Source organism: Rhinolophus hipposideros (assembly GCF_964194185.1).
Source record: "Rhinolophus hipposideros genome assembly, chromosome: 1".
Taxonomy (NCBI): Eukaryota; Metazoa; Chordata; class Mammalia; order Chiroptera; family Rhinolophidae; genus Rhinolophus; species Rhinolophus hipposideros.
The window spans coordinates 51,937,544-51,952,496 of NC_138047.1; the positions used below are offsets into that span (position 1 = coordinate 51,937,544).

The 14,953-nt window shown below is 34.3% G+C and overlaps 1 protein-coding gene across 8 annotated transcripts in view; it reads left to right on the top strand.

Moving 5' to 3' along the window:
* The window catches only part of SLC4A4 (solute carrier family 4 member 4), a 340,077-nt gene that overhangs the window by 320,464 nt on the left and 4,660 nt on the right, over positions 1-14,953 (top strand). For 4 of the 8 annotated variants that reach the window (XM_081050644.1, XM_081050643.1, XM_081050639.1 and 1 more), the window contains 5 exons: positions 2,412-2,480; positions 6,020-6,193; positions 8,543-8,704; positions 12,090-12,186; positions 14,552-14,631. In XM_081050644.1, the coding sequence (XP_080906770.1) occupies positions 2,412-2,480; positions 6,020-6,193; positions 8,543-8,704; positions 12,090-12,186; positions 14,552-14,595 (546 nt within the window). In that variant the 3' untranslated portion in view covers positions 14,596-14,631. The remainder of the gene's footprint in view (positions 1-2,411; positions 2,481-6,019; positions 6,194-8,542; positions 8,705-12,089; positions 12,187-14,551; positions 14,632-14,953) is intronic. The other 4 variants (XM_081050641.1, XM_081050642.1, XM_081050637.1 and 1 more) reach the window with 1 other exon arrangement.

Sequence of the window (14,953 nt, forward strand, 5' to 3'; positions counted from 1 at the left end):
TTTGGCAATTCTTGATACGCCTATGAAGCTAGTATACCTTTGTGTTTTTTATTTTTTAATTTCTCCTGTCTTGCTTTGGAAAAATGTCTATCTGCTATTACTATGTATATTATATTATTTTAACTTAAAATTGGATCCCATCTTTTAAAAACACATTCTTCTTTTCCTTCCTTTGGGAAATTTCTATTGTGATGAATTTTTAAAGGTTGACCTTCTGATGTGACTCATGAAACAAATCCAATAAAAAAATATCCTCTAACCCAGTAATTCTTTTAAATTTCACCAAGGTTTCTAAACTGGAAGATTTTTATTGAGACACTGCATTATCATAAAGAAAATAGTGAATTTCCTAAGACATTTGTATCAAATTGAAGTTAGCCAAAAATCTAATTAATAGCCTTTCTTGTGTGTACTGTTTCCATTTCACCGAAGAGTATTTTTTAACAACATCTTCAGATCTAAAGCTATTTTCCTGTCCATACCCCATGCCACTCCAAGTTAATGGGGACTTCTGGTTATATTTTGTGGTAGATTCAGCAAGATCTGTCATCATAAGTTCAGAGAGGATAGACCTAAACATCAAGGCACAACTTCCTTTCACCTTGGCGTTAGAAGTACATTAGAGAAAGTATTAGCCAAGCGTAGGTAGGTGTGGGGTGGAGATAGGGCCTGGATCACCTTTGTGATTACTTTCTTTCAAGCCAGAAAAACACTTTACGCAGATTAAAAAGTAACTACTACAATTTCTAAATAGTTTCCCATGAACTCTACTTCTCTTTCCTGCTTCCACCGTGCTTTTCTTCCCAAGAAATTAGAAATAAAATGACAAGAAAGAATTTATCCTATATTAAGGAAAAATGGAAGTGCCCTTGCCTATAAAAGATATTTTAAAAACTTATGAAATGAGTCAAAGATATGAAATGGTTCCTTTGTTAATTTTATTTTTTGGTACATTCGTACTGGGGAATCATAGGAAATGAAAACATGCACTTTTTAAAAGGAATAAAGACACTTGTCAGAACTCCAGTGGTTTGAACGTGATGTGTTCACCTCTTTGTGGTGACTCTTGGCAATTACAGCACAAACGGCTTCCCTACCACTCGCACCATCTTTCCCACCTCCTTCAACACTCAATGTCATTTATTTTTCTCTGAGCTCAAGATCAAATTACCTGTTTAAAATGTTAGTCTTTTTTTGAAGCATGTGATGTTTTATATAAATAAGTATATTTATTCATATTATTACATTATATTTAACAATTTCTATAGCTAACCAATAACAGTTGGAGACTGTTGTGACATTTTGGAATTTATTATTTCCCTAGTAACAGCCAAAAGCTTCAAATACAGAGCTATTTAAGGTAATCACAAGGAAAAGCTGATAGAAATTGTGCTTCACTTAATACATGCAATAGTTCTTTAAAAATTACTCTATATAAAGTCATACTGTTTTCTGGCTATGATAGCCTCCTTTATGTAGATTTGGTAAGACTGGACCTGATTGCGGTTTTAGTATTTTAGCTTTGAAAACTCCTGAAATTACTTGAACTTCTTTCCAACATGCAAGCTTGAGAACCTTTTGTAGTTCAGACAGAAGACTTCCCAGAAACAGAGTCATCCTTGATTTGCTTAGTTTCTGCAGTGGTAGGAACATTTCAAAGGTCTAGGAATAGATAAAACTTATGAATATCACATTGAAACTTCCCATTGTTAAAACACATTATATTAATGTAAAAAACAATTTGGCTAATTAAAACATGAAGTGTATTAATTCTGTTTTTAAAGTTGTATATTAATTCGTGTGTGTAATTAATTGCTTCCAGATGCTAGCTGCTCCTTTCAAGCAGTGTTCTCATTAGTTAGTTCTTTTAATATTCCTGAGAGGAAGAAAGGGACAGTCGTTTGATGTTTTTTTAATTGAAGAAAGCATTTAAATACCAAGCTGATAGATCATTTGATGAAAATTATTAGGGAAATATCAACAGACTGTTTGTTAAAGAACTTGGTCTCAGGAGTGAGGTGACCTCTTGCTCTCTCTTTGTCCCTCACTGTCCATCCAAGTATCGGGTTATATAGTCATTTCTTTTAAGGGGAAAGGGAAACAGAAACTTTTTTCCCAATTAAAAATAAAGCTATTATTAAGCTTTATTATTATTAAGCGTGCTCATTATAAAAAAAATGCAAACTGGCATCAAATGAAAATTGAAAGTCTCCTTTATCCACCTTCATTTATTTCTAGTACAAAGGATTTAGAAGTTTATCAAGGATGAGTAAAGCACACTGATTAGAGATCACTATATTATATCCTGTATTTAGTTTCAGATTTAGCTTTTGTTTAAACTGTGTCTCTCCATTACTGTTGTTGTTATTATTATTGTTTTAAACCTTTCTCCAATGTTTTGTCCTTCCTAGTTTATCCCCATGCCTGTACTCTATGGTGTGTTCCTGTATATGGGGGTAGCATCACTTAATGGTGTCCAGGTAAGTATTCCATAGCAATCTAAATATCGTCATGTTTTTCTAGTAGTAAGGCTAGCCCAGTAATAGATCTTTGAAGAAAAGTACTAATTATTTGCCAAGTTCTTAAAGTACATATGTTTTCCTTTTTTTATTAGTTTTAGGTATGCAAAACAGCACAGTGATTAGACATTTATATACCTCACAGAGTAAAAACTCCAATAACTCTACTACATGAAGACTTATTCATCTGACACTGTACATACTTATTAGAATATTATTGACTATATTGACTATATTCCCTATGCTGTACCATATATCCCCATGACTATTTTTTAAATTATAGTTGACATTCAATATTATTTTATATTAGTTTCAGGTGTACAGCATAGTGGTTAGACATTTATATAATTTATTCAATGATCTGCCTGATAAGTTTGTACCCACCTGACACAATACATAGTTATTACAATATTATTAACTGTATTCCTCATACTGTACTTGACATCCCCGTGACTCTTGTGTAACTCCCAATTTATATTACTTAATCCCTTCACCTTTCTCACTGAGCCCCCCAGCCCCGTCCCATGTAGTAACCATCAGTTTATTTGCTGTATCTGTGGGTCTGTTTCTATTTTGTTTGTTCATTTTTTTTTGTCCTTTAGATTCCACATGTAAGTGAGATTTTATGGTATTTGTCTTTCTTAGGCTGACTTATTTCATTTAGCATAATCCCCTCTAGGTCCATTCATGTTGTTTAATTCTTTTTTATGGTAAAGTAATATTCCATTGTATACATGTAGCACAATTTCCTTATTTAATCATCTATTGATAGGCGTTTTGCTTGTTTCCATATCTTGACTATTGTGAATAGCACTCTAGTGAACGTAGGAGGGCATATATCTCCTCGAATTAGTGTTTTGGATTTCCAAAGTGCGTTTATTTTCTACTTTCTCCACCATTCACCTGCTTTTCATTTTCTGATTTAATTAACAAAGTTAGCTTGTGTTAACTGAAGTTATCATACATACCCATTCTTAAAATAGTCTATTAAAGGCCATATGACCAGGAAAGTATGAGAGCTATGATCTACTTTCCTACTTCCTTTCCTTCTTTCCTTCCTTCTTTCTTTCCTTCCTTCCTTCCTTCCTTTCTTCCTTCCTTCCTTCCTCCCTCATTTCCTCTCCTTCTCTCCTTCCCTCTTTCCCTCCCTTCCTTCCTTTACTTTTTTCCTTCCTTCCTTCCTTCCTTCCTTCCTTCCTTCCTTCCTTCCTTCCTTCCTTCCTTTCTTTCTTTCTTTCTTTCTTTCTTTCTTTTATGGTCTTAATAAGGAATTCTAACCCTTTTTAGTGTACTCTTTAAGATACTATTTACGCATTTGCCTTTACCCTATACTAAAAACAGGCTATTCTTATTTGATTTGCTTTCCACATGGCTGAGATTAATGATCAAAAGTTTTAAACCAATAAAAGAATAAAGTCAGAGTGGTTTATGTGCTACTTTTGTCAAAATCTTCAGCTATTCACAACTTTTGTTGGGGGTAAAACTGGCCCCCTTCTTAAAAAATCATTAGGGAAAACTTTGTAAGGCACTTTGTCTTTCAACTGAGGTTTAATTTAATTTGCACCAGGAAACTGGAAGTACTTCTGCTGCTTTCTGGCACCTTGTTAATTGTAGCCTTATTTAGCACTTAGTAATGTTTTAATGGGAAAAGACTGCATGTTCTGTGAACATCATAAGAATTTATTTAAACCTCTTCATAATAGCCCCTGCTTTCATTTATTGGATTTAGATTAATTTGGTTTTAGAGTCAGATAGAGCTGGGCAAATGGCCAGACTCCCCAAAAGAGAAAAGTCTATTTTATTTTTCTTTATTTAGTTCCACTGAATAGAGTTCTTCACCATTTGGGTAATTGTTACAAAACACAAGGTGGTTCTTCATAGATTAGACTAGATGAATATGAATGTGGGTTTATTTGTTCTCATGAAACTTTTGGGAGGAGAAATGTGTAAAAATATTTCATTTGTACCTGGCATTATAAATATTCTTTATTCCTCTAAATGGAAAAATATGGAATTGATATGGCCTCTAAACTAATATGGTCTCTTAATTTTGTTTAGCTTTAATAGGTCATTCTAGATTTTTTAAAAAGTTGATTTTATGCATTCTAGGTACTTAATTGACGATTGGAGCTCAGTATATATTTATAAAATTAAATAGAAGAAAAAATCAATTTTATAATGATGGAGGTAATCCTTTGCTGAAGGGAAAAACAGTAGATTTTTTAAATTCTGCAGTCCTGTTGTCCCTATGTTTTCTCTCTTTCTTACTTTTCTCTTGATTTTCCCTTTTTTAGACCTTTTGGCAAGATTTTATTTAGCAAGAAATTTTGTAACTCAATCTTTATAAATGGCAGGGCTCCCACCAGTCAAAAATAGCCCTGGAGGAAAAAAGAAAACTTTTAGATAGGAAATCACTTCAGAGAAGATTGTCTATGATATTCTAGTTCACTTTTAGACTTCTCTCTTCCCTCCAAAAGGAAACAGAGGTATTATTTCAGAGTACTTATTATATAATAACAATTCAATAGCTACCGTGTTTCCCTGAAAATAAGACCTAACCGAAAAATAAGCCCTAGCATGGTTTTTCAGGATGACATCCCCTGAACATTAGCCCTAATGCATCTTTTGGAGCTAAAATTACTATATGACGCAGTCTTATTTTCAGTAAAACACGGCGTTTACTGAGTATGTTCCATCTGAAAGATCCTATGACAGGTACCTAGATATCATCCCTATCATCCTCATTACTGTAAACTCAGCAATTATTCTTTGAAGCACAGCTCCTGGCACATAGGTGCTCAGCAGTCATTTCAATACTTGTTTATACGTGACAGTGTGATAGCCTCTCCTAGACTCAAATATCTAGTTGTTGACATCCTGAAACTCACTGTAATTAGTATTCATATGGCTTTTCTCTAAAAAGAAATGATAAGGTATTACTAAATGTATTAGTTAAATTATGCCATAGATAAATAATGTAGAATATGAAAATACCAACATATTCACATTTTCAAGTTGGATACTTCCTTTATATCCTTGAACCATCCCTGAAATGTATGTGATGCATAACGACATCTCCCCCTCTTTGAGATAAGACAGCTAAGATAGAGTAAGATGCATGAGTTAGGTTCTTGCTTCAGTACATCACTACTAAAATAGTCACAAGATCCTTTCTCCCAAGACTCAGATAGTATAAATAGAAACTAAGAGATGAGCATTGAGAATTCATATTTTGTTTGTGACTATTCTTTGGTGGCCACTTTATCTCATATATCTGCATAACACTCTTGCAAAATAATAATAAAAATTGAAAGACTCATATAATGTCTTATTGTGCTAGACTAAATTTCTGCACCCCCTTACTGGTGTTCTCTAGAAAGACACTGATTGCCCAAAGCATAGACTATAAATCACTAGTGGATGGCGAGGAATAATAGAAATGCCCTGTGGATCAGCTCTTGAAGTAATGCAATTGTTCTCTCTTCCCGGGTTGCCCCCAGTTCATGGATCGTCTGAAGCTGCTTCTCATGCCTCTGAAGCATCAGCCTGACTTTATCTACCTGCGCCATGTCCCCCTGCGCAGAGTCCACCTGTTCACGTTCCTGCAGGTGTTGTGCCTAGCCCTGCTCTGGATCCTCAAGTCAACTGTGGCTGCTATCATTTTTCCAGTCATGGTAGGCATTCCTTTCATTGAACCTACATGAGGTCACACCAATATCACGTGGTTATTGTAATATAGAAGTCATGTGTGTGTTTTGTGTGTGGTTGTAATTTTTTCCAGCTTTGGCGAAATGACTTTGATTTGATCAGTTGTAATTTAAAGCTCCTACCGTGTTTCCCCAAAAATAAGCCCTAACCAGACAATCAGCTCTAATGCATCTTTTGGAGCAAAAATTAATATGATTTTACTATAAGACTGGGTCTTATATAATAATATAATATAATGTAACATAATGTAACATAATACCGGGTCTTATATTAATTTTTGCTCCAAAAGATGCATTAGAGCTGATTGCCTGGCTAGGTCTTATTTTCGGAGAAATGGTATGTCTGTGGTTGTCGACACTAGATCTTAGAGTCAGATGAAGCTAAGTTCAGATACTGGCTTTGATTTGTGCTGGTCGGTGAACCTCCCTGAGTTGCCATGAACTTATCAGTAAAATGTAGATGAAATTATTATTGTTATTCTGAGCATCAATAGTGAATATCCTACATAGCACAAAGCCTGGCACATAGTAGACACCATCGCACATTAGTTATTTTTAAAATACCATTGTACAATAGAATCAATCTAAATAACAATGCACAGCACATTTCAGTCCAAATAATAGGGAACAAATGGGGCAACTTACGAAAGTCATCCAGTGAATTAGAAGAAATGGAGTGAGATATTTAGTTTTTGAAGTTCTTGCTAGTTTGCATCATGCTAAGTTTAAGTCTGGGCTCTCTATCCTTGCTATGTATGATATGATGAAAAGCAAAGTAAAATAACTTATATTCCACTCTGAATCACAAGTGAAAGAAGGAAAAAAGAAAATGCTAATTCTGTATTTGGCTTCATTATTGAATTTCATACTTTACCATAGTGTTCCATGTCTTGCAAGAAAATGCGTATGCATACATTCAAAACAAGTTACAAAGACAGCTAAGTTTCCCCCATTGCTTTGGACACAGAATTTCATACACTAGCCATATTTTATTTTTTATAAAAATCTTCTTACCCAGTATTATTATTTTGTTTTATGGGTATTGTTTATAATTGTTTTTTCCTCCAGGGAAGAAGAAAAAATGGTATAAAACACTAGTGATATTTGTAGAGTTAGATTTTTTTATCTTGATGATCTCTTATCTCTCTCTCTCTTTTTAAACTGTCCTAACTTACTGGAAAACAAACTGGATGTGAGAAATGACTCCTATTTGGTATAATCGACCTATCTATTAGTTCTGCTAAAGCCAGGAAAAAACAAAGTTAGACCTGGATAAATTTGAAATATATGCAGTAAATCACTTATTACTTGTGCTAAATAATAAAAAGTATTTTTTTTTATCTTTTGAGGGCTTTTATTTGAACACAAAACACTCATGTAATATCAGGAGGGCAGATGTTATTAATTTCTCTAGGAAATGAAGAAACTGCCATCTAGAGATCATATGGATAAAGATGATTATTAATTTGAGATAGAGTCATGACTCTTGTATCCGAGTGCATACTAATTTTACTCTTAAGCAAAGACATCTTTAAGGTACCTTCACAAGTTACTCTGCAAGAGCAATTCATAGAATCAAAGATACAGAGTTTAAGAATACTGATTTTAGATGCAGACAGCTGGGCCCCATTGTACTCTTCCTTTTTCTGGCTTTGTGATCTTGGATGTCATACTTATGTCTCTAAGCTTCAGTTTCCTCAGCTGTAAGATGGAGATCCTAATATCTACTCTTTGGGTTTGTTGTGGGAATAAATAAGAAAATACTGCCTAAGAGTTTAGCACAGCATCTGACACATGGTAAGTATTCAGTTAATGTAGTTTTTGAAGTCGTCCAGTAGATTAAATTGTCTCTGCATACTCCGTGATTACCTCATTAATAATAGTTTGAAGATGTCTTAGTGTACTGTATGTTGTACAGATTTTCTTGATTTTCAAAAATTTGTATAATATTTTAATTTTGAATAATTAGAAATCATTTACAGGCTTTTTTTCCCCTTTAATTATTTAGTTATTTTATTAAAAATCTGACGTGGAAGAAAATGGCTTAAAAACTAATCCTTCCACATTGAAACTCTAAGTGAACCTTTCAATGAACACAACAAAGTGAGTTTCAAGTAAGACTTTTATAAACCAACTTTCCCCATAAAGAAAATGTTATGGTCCACTTAATATAAGTCCATATAAGCAAGATGAGTTTCATCATCCTCTAGCCTTATACAAAACAGGTTTATACTGCTTTTGATAGAGGAGTATTTATATCGCTATGACTTCATCTGACATGGTTTCCTTCATATTTTTTTATATTTTTCCTTCCAGATCTTGGCACTTGTCGCTGTCCGAAAAGGCATGGACTACCTCTTCTCACAGCATGACCTCAGCTTCCTCGATGATGTCATTCCAGAAAAGGACAAGAAAAAGAAGGAAGATGAGAAGAAAAAGAAAAAAAAGAAAGGAAGTCTGGACAGTGACAATGATGATGTAAGGAACTTTCCAAAATTGCAAAGTAAAGCTAGTTCAAGAAACAAATGTAAAAAATCTATTTTCAATCCCTTATAGGAGGAGATGTATGGCTGAGTTGCGAGAATATTTACTTGGCCATGTTGTATGTCAGTTTTCACCTTCCTTTGCCTTTTATTTTCTCTTTTCAGTTTTTTCTATTTTCTGAAGTCTTTCTTTAACCATTAATACACTAAAAATGATAAAATAACTTCTAAAAACAAAACAAAACAAAACCAAACAAAAGTCCACCACACCTAAAGAACTTCAGTCTCCAGTCCCATAGATGAAAAGGAGGTTTGTTTAGTGGTGCTCTAAAGTGTATTTGAATTGCTGTGATAATCCAGGATTGAAATTTGAGGTAATTCAGTTTTCTGTAACGTTAAGCCTGACGTGGACAAACTCTGGTGACCTTAACCTTCTGTTATCTGTGTGTCTGTCTGAGTCGGCTGTCAGCCAGAGTTCTCTGTTAGTGTACTTATCCTTGTGTTGGGCTTTGACATGATTGGGGATTATTTCTCAGTAACCCTTCATTAAAAAGGAAAGGAAATTGGAGTTTGGGATTTTTTTCCATAATTAGTTGTCAGTCTCATGGTCTAGATGATCTCCTGCAATTGGGTGTTTAAGTTGAGAAATAAAATTATTGCCTCTTTTTTTCTTTACTAAACCATTTCACAGAAATACAGGTGCTCCTGTAGGAGTCTATAATATGCGCTAGGAGAACAGCTGAGATTTGTTTAAAACACACACACACACACACACACACACACACACACACACCCAGTAGCATTTTGAAAATGACATTTTCTATGTAAAGACTTGTTCCGGATTTTTTTTTACACAGTGCAGTGTCCTCATTCTAATGGGATCCCTGGTATCCCATTCTAAAGTGAGAGCATAGTTAATTTTTGGTGGCTACTCTGTACTTAATCATTTTTATTGATCCTGCATACTGGTCCTTAATTTCCATAAGAGCTCTTTATTGTATATATTTTTGTTCCTATTTTACAGATGAGGAAATTTAGACTGAAATGTTAAGTCATTTTTCTAAGTGTACATAGCCATAGTGGCAAAGCCAAAACTAATCCAGGCCTGTCTGGTTATTTCCAATTGATTAGGCTGTCTGATTGTTTTCTATTTAGAGAACTTGGAAATAGTACAGTGAAAGAAGGCAACAGCCAAAATTGGATTTCAGATAAATTGATCCAATAAGAAAAGGCTAAATATATGAGGCACATTTAGCTAAAGAGAGAGAGTCTCAGGGAGCTTTTGTGAGTATCCTCATTCATCTTCGATGAGAACAGGTATATAAATTTTCTGTTTCCAATGATGATAAAATAAAAAGAGAGAATGTATTTAAACTGCAGCACAGATTAAGATGCAGTATTAAAAAGAATGATACGTTTATACATTAAATAGATATCAAGATTTGAAATAAATTTCTAGACCTCTCAAGATAAAAAAGAAATTTGCCTGAAATACCGAGATAATTAAAGCAGTATTTCATCTTGAATTTTCAGAACTAGTACCTCAGTTTATGTACATGGACACCAAACTTAAAATTCAATACACATTATGAACATAGGAAGTAATATTATAGAATCCTCTTTTCTAATGTTTTTTGGAAAAAAATAAAATATCAACTTTGGGGAATGTTTTAAATTTAGTGCTCTCTGTGTCAAAAGTTGGAACAAATTAGCTCCCGAGAAGTTCTTCCAATTCTTAGATTTGATTTTCAACAAATCATATTTTATTTAAACAATGTTATTATTTTACTAATAATATTTATTATTTTCAGCTCCATATTTTCAACAGATTTCTTGAAGATAATGTGTGGTATTTGTTTCTTTTCCTCTTTTTCTTTTCCCGCCCCACCAAACAAACAAACAAGCTTTTATAAGCTTACATATTTATCCTAGGCAGTGAATCCAACCAGGAAATTTAGAGTACATCTGTGTGATAAGTTCTTCATGTTGAGCTCATGATTTGGGGCCTCCACATTTGGAAGGTGGCTTTCCTGATGTTCACCTGATAATCATGGTTTGTGGGGTCCTTGGCTATAGGGAGCAACATGGGCGTCTGAGAGTTACAACTCTAATGATTGTGAGTAGAAGAGGTGAAAATTATGGCTTGCCAACATTTTGAGCCACTCACTCATTTTTGAACCTGCATGGTAGGCTATGATTAAGGGTTGGCTACCGATCTGTTCATCAGTACATGCTATTATTTGGGGAAATGTTTGAAATACTATAAGAAAACTTGTTCCTCTTGATATTCTCATAAAGGTACATGTAGTATCTTCATTATTTTTTGTCAATTTTACTTTAATATAATATTTTAGTCCTTTAAAAGTAACATTGTGGCTCATTACCTTCTTTAGACTCATCATAAAGGAATTTTTTAATGCGTAGAGTAGGCTTTATGTTAAGATATAATTTTTCCTTATATTTTTTGACCCCTAGTGCCTTTTCTTTTTTCTTTTTTTCCCCCTTTCAACTAAAGGTCAAGATATCTTCTTGGTACTTTCAGTTAAAAGATGAATTTGATCTTTTGAATACAAACATAGACTGCATTCAATAAAATGAATTCCAGAAAAAAGTAAAGTGGTAATCCTGTGGACACCTGTTATACCTTGGCTTAGGTGGCCTGTTCTTTAAGTAGTCTCATGATTAGCTGTCTGATTTTGTTCTATTCTGGTTATGATTCTTCTATGCTCCTCTGACCATCGTAGGCACCTTCCTTGTGCTTTTATTTTCTCATGTTTTGCTAAGTTTTCAAATATCTTTGGTACAAGCAAATTGAAATTAACCTTTAACTACAAAATAGTTTAATAAAATATTAGCTTAAGGAACGGAGGTTTATTTTCAAGTGTATATCCTGGATAGTGGATGTTAGAGCCTTCTACCTGTCTTAGAAGGAAACATGAGTCATCATTTTCCTGGAAATAAAATCAGAAACCATGGCCAGAAAGAACAAGAAGACCATATTACAGTTTAGGTAGTTTCCTAGATTTAATCTTCCATATTCAGATTGTTTGCCTTACACATACAACAAACTTACAAATATTTGCAGATTGGGAATCCAGCTTATGGAAAGCTTTACAATAGTTCTAATGTGTAATGTTCTCCATTTGGTGCAGTTCTAGTTTTAATTGACTTACTTCCATTAATTCAGAAGGGAAGAAAACAAAGGTGAGTAGGAAAGATTGTACAGAATTTGGAAAGTTAACAAAGCGGAAATGATTAGGTAAAAGGCATTTCTACTTAGTTCCATGTAAACGATAATTGATAGGTTTAATCAACACTGGAAGGTAGGAAGGACTGTATAGTAAAAGCTTTCTAAAAACTATTGTAAATTTCTTTCACAGTCTGACTGCCCATATTCAGAAAAAGTTCCAAGTATTAAAATTCCAATGGACATCATGGAACAGCAACCTTTCCTAAGTGATAGCAAACCTTCCGACAGTGAGTAGAACTAACCTCTTGCTTGCCTGTCTAAATATGATTTGCACTTGCAGAGAAAAAACTTTAGGACTATCATTTACGTTAACTTTTCCTCTATTTTCTTTTTTTCTATGTGAAGATTTATACTTAATTATCATAAAACTTCATTTTTTCATTTTCTGAGTGTCCTTTTACTTTCCTTTTATCTATAACCTTTTAACTTTTTTTTTTCAGTAGTCTTTTCTCAGATCCAAGTTATCACCAATTTCTTTCAGTTGCTAAACTCATAACCAGATTTTTAATTGATTTTCCTTTCTTCTGCTGGTATTAAGAATTGCCGCTGATAGTACTACATCACTGTCTGTTACCGTTTGTCTTCCTTAGGCTTCAGCCAATGACCAAATCAGCTCAAAAGAGAAATTGCAACATGAGTCTCTGAATGATCAATGAATCAATCGTTAATATTGAGAATTTGTAATAATTTGTTATTTCCAATTTAATTGGCAATCATAAAATATTAACACAACTTTTTAGGTCTAATTTATATGTGTATTTTCTTCCTAATTTATTCATTTCCCTCTGCTATTTCAAAAATCACCTTTGTAACTGTACTGTTTTTTTCTGGGGTAATAGCCTAATGGCTAAAGTGTAATGATTTCTGACGTTCACCTTTTTTTTTTTTTTTTTTTTTGTATTTGAATTAATGGGACACTTGAAAAGGAAGAAAATCTCTGTAGTAACATTAGTGAATATAGCTCAGGCTTTTCCAATAGCAAAGAGCAATTGCTTTCAGACGACTTTCATTTTGAGTTCTCATTTGCAGAAAATGTATTCTTTTAGATCCAGATGTACTTCAAAGTCTACTGATCTGCTAAAGGAAAAATACAGTCGAGAGTTTTTTATTTCTATCTGGCAATGCCATTTCAACTTCAATAACAGGTCACCAGAAAAAGTTTGACATGAATGACTGAAAAATAGGTATATTAGTTATTTATTGCGGTGTAACAAAACTACTACAAAATTTAGGAGAAACAACAAACATATTTTCTTACACAGTTTCTGACATTCGGAAATTAAGGAGCAGCTGCTTTTGGGGATTCTGACTCTGGTTCTTTCATGAAATTGCTGTCAAGCTCTTGGCTGGGGCTCAATCTGAAAACTTGACTGGAACTGGGAATCTGCTTCCAAGATTACTCACACGGCAGTAGGCAGGAGGTTTCAGTTCCTTGGCTTATACGCATCTCTACAGGGCTGCCCATGCGTGGTACGGCTTCCCGCAGAGCCAATGACAGCAGAGAGTGAAACCAAGACAGAAACTGCGGTCTTTTATAACTGAATCTCACAAGTGGTATACCATCCCTTCTGCCATATTCTACTGGTCACTCAAACCAACCCTACCACAATGTGGGGAGGAATTACATAAGGACATGAATACCAGGATGCAGGGAGCATCGGGACCATCTTGGAAGCTGAATACCACACGAGGTTTAAAGAATTAAAACACTCTCACCTTTAGTGTCCAATCTGTATGTAACCTATCGTATGTAACCTGAGACTGATTTCTTCTCAGTCCTGTCAGTAGGATTTAGTTAATTTTTTCTTTTTGAATTCAAGTTCCACAAACCATGTTCTGCTTTCGTTTTTCATCTCTGGAGCATTGATAGCGAATGGAAACTGAAGAGAGCCCAGCATGTACGGAAACTGTGAAGAGAACCCAGCATGTATGTTGTCTGTTGACATCACAGAGCCCTTTTAAGTCCAATTTAAAGGCTACTTAAAAAAAAAAAAAATCACCAGCTAGAATTTGAGGCTCCTGGAAAAAGTTTATGGCAATTAGATTATTAGTGTCCTTCATTCTCTCAAAAACTCTTTAGAAAGGACACTTTGAAAGTTATGATATTAGCAAGATATCCATGATCTTCCTAACTGAATGTTTTTTAATGTCATATTAATCTTTTATGATCCATGAAAAAACAAAGTTGATAGTAGAGTTGCAGTAAAAATAAGTTCCTCAAAATCTTTCTATTCCCCCGTGAATAACAGCAGGACAAAATTGTGCATGCTGGGATGGAAGGAAATCCAAGAGCAAGCCTTAGATACTACATAGATGCAATCACCTTCTAACAAGGATTCACCTCTTCTTCACTGAAAAGAACAACAATGGTTCTTCCCAGAAGACCTAGAGTGAAGGAAACTAAGTGATTTGGGCTCCATCACACTCGATTCTTAGTGATACAATGTTTATTGATGTTGTCTAAACTTGCCTTTCTTATTCTTTCCAGTTGTGAAAGATGCATCAATTTTTATGAAGATTTTTATTTTCGCTCTAATTTTATATGTTACCAAAGACTGCTCTTTATGATTAAAAATATTTTTCCCCCCCCAGGAGAACGATCCCCAACATTCCTTGAACGCCACACATCATGCTGATAAAATTCCTTTCCTGCAGTCACTCGGTATGCCAAGGTAAAGGACGGCCTTGTGTCTAATGCAGTTCTGTGGGATGATTGTCCCACAGAAATGTAGTCAGTAGCGGGTTATTGGCAGAACACCTCGTTCTCCTTCCTTTCTACACTTCATCTTAAACAAATTATCCAATCACCAAACATTGCCCCAGTCTTTACTGGTAGAAAATCTTCTAAGAGAACTACTCTACTTACTCTTAGAAATACTGTAATTTTTCAGTATCATTAAAGTAAAGCCCAGGATCAATGTCAGCTCTTATCGATTCTGATTTAAGGGGTAACTGCATGTCCTGGCTGCCCTCCTCTAGAAGTTTCCTTCCTTC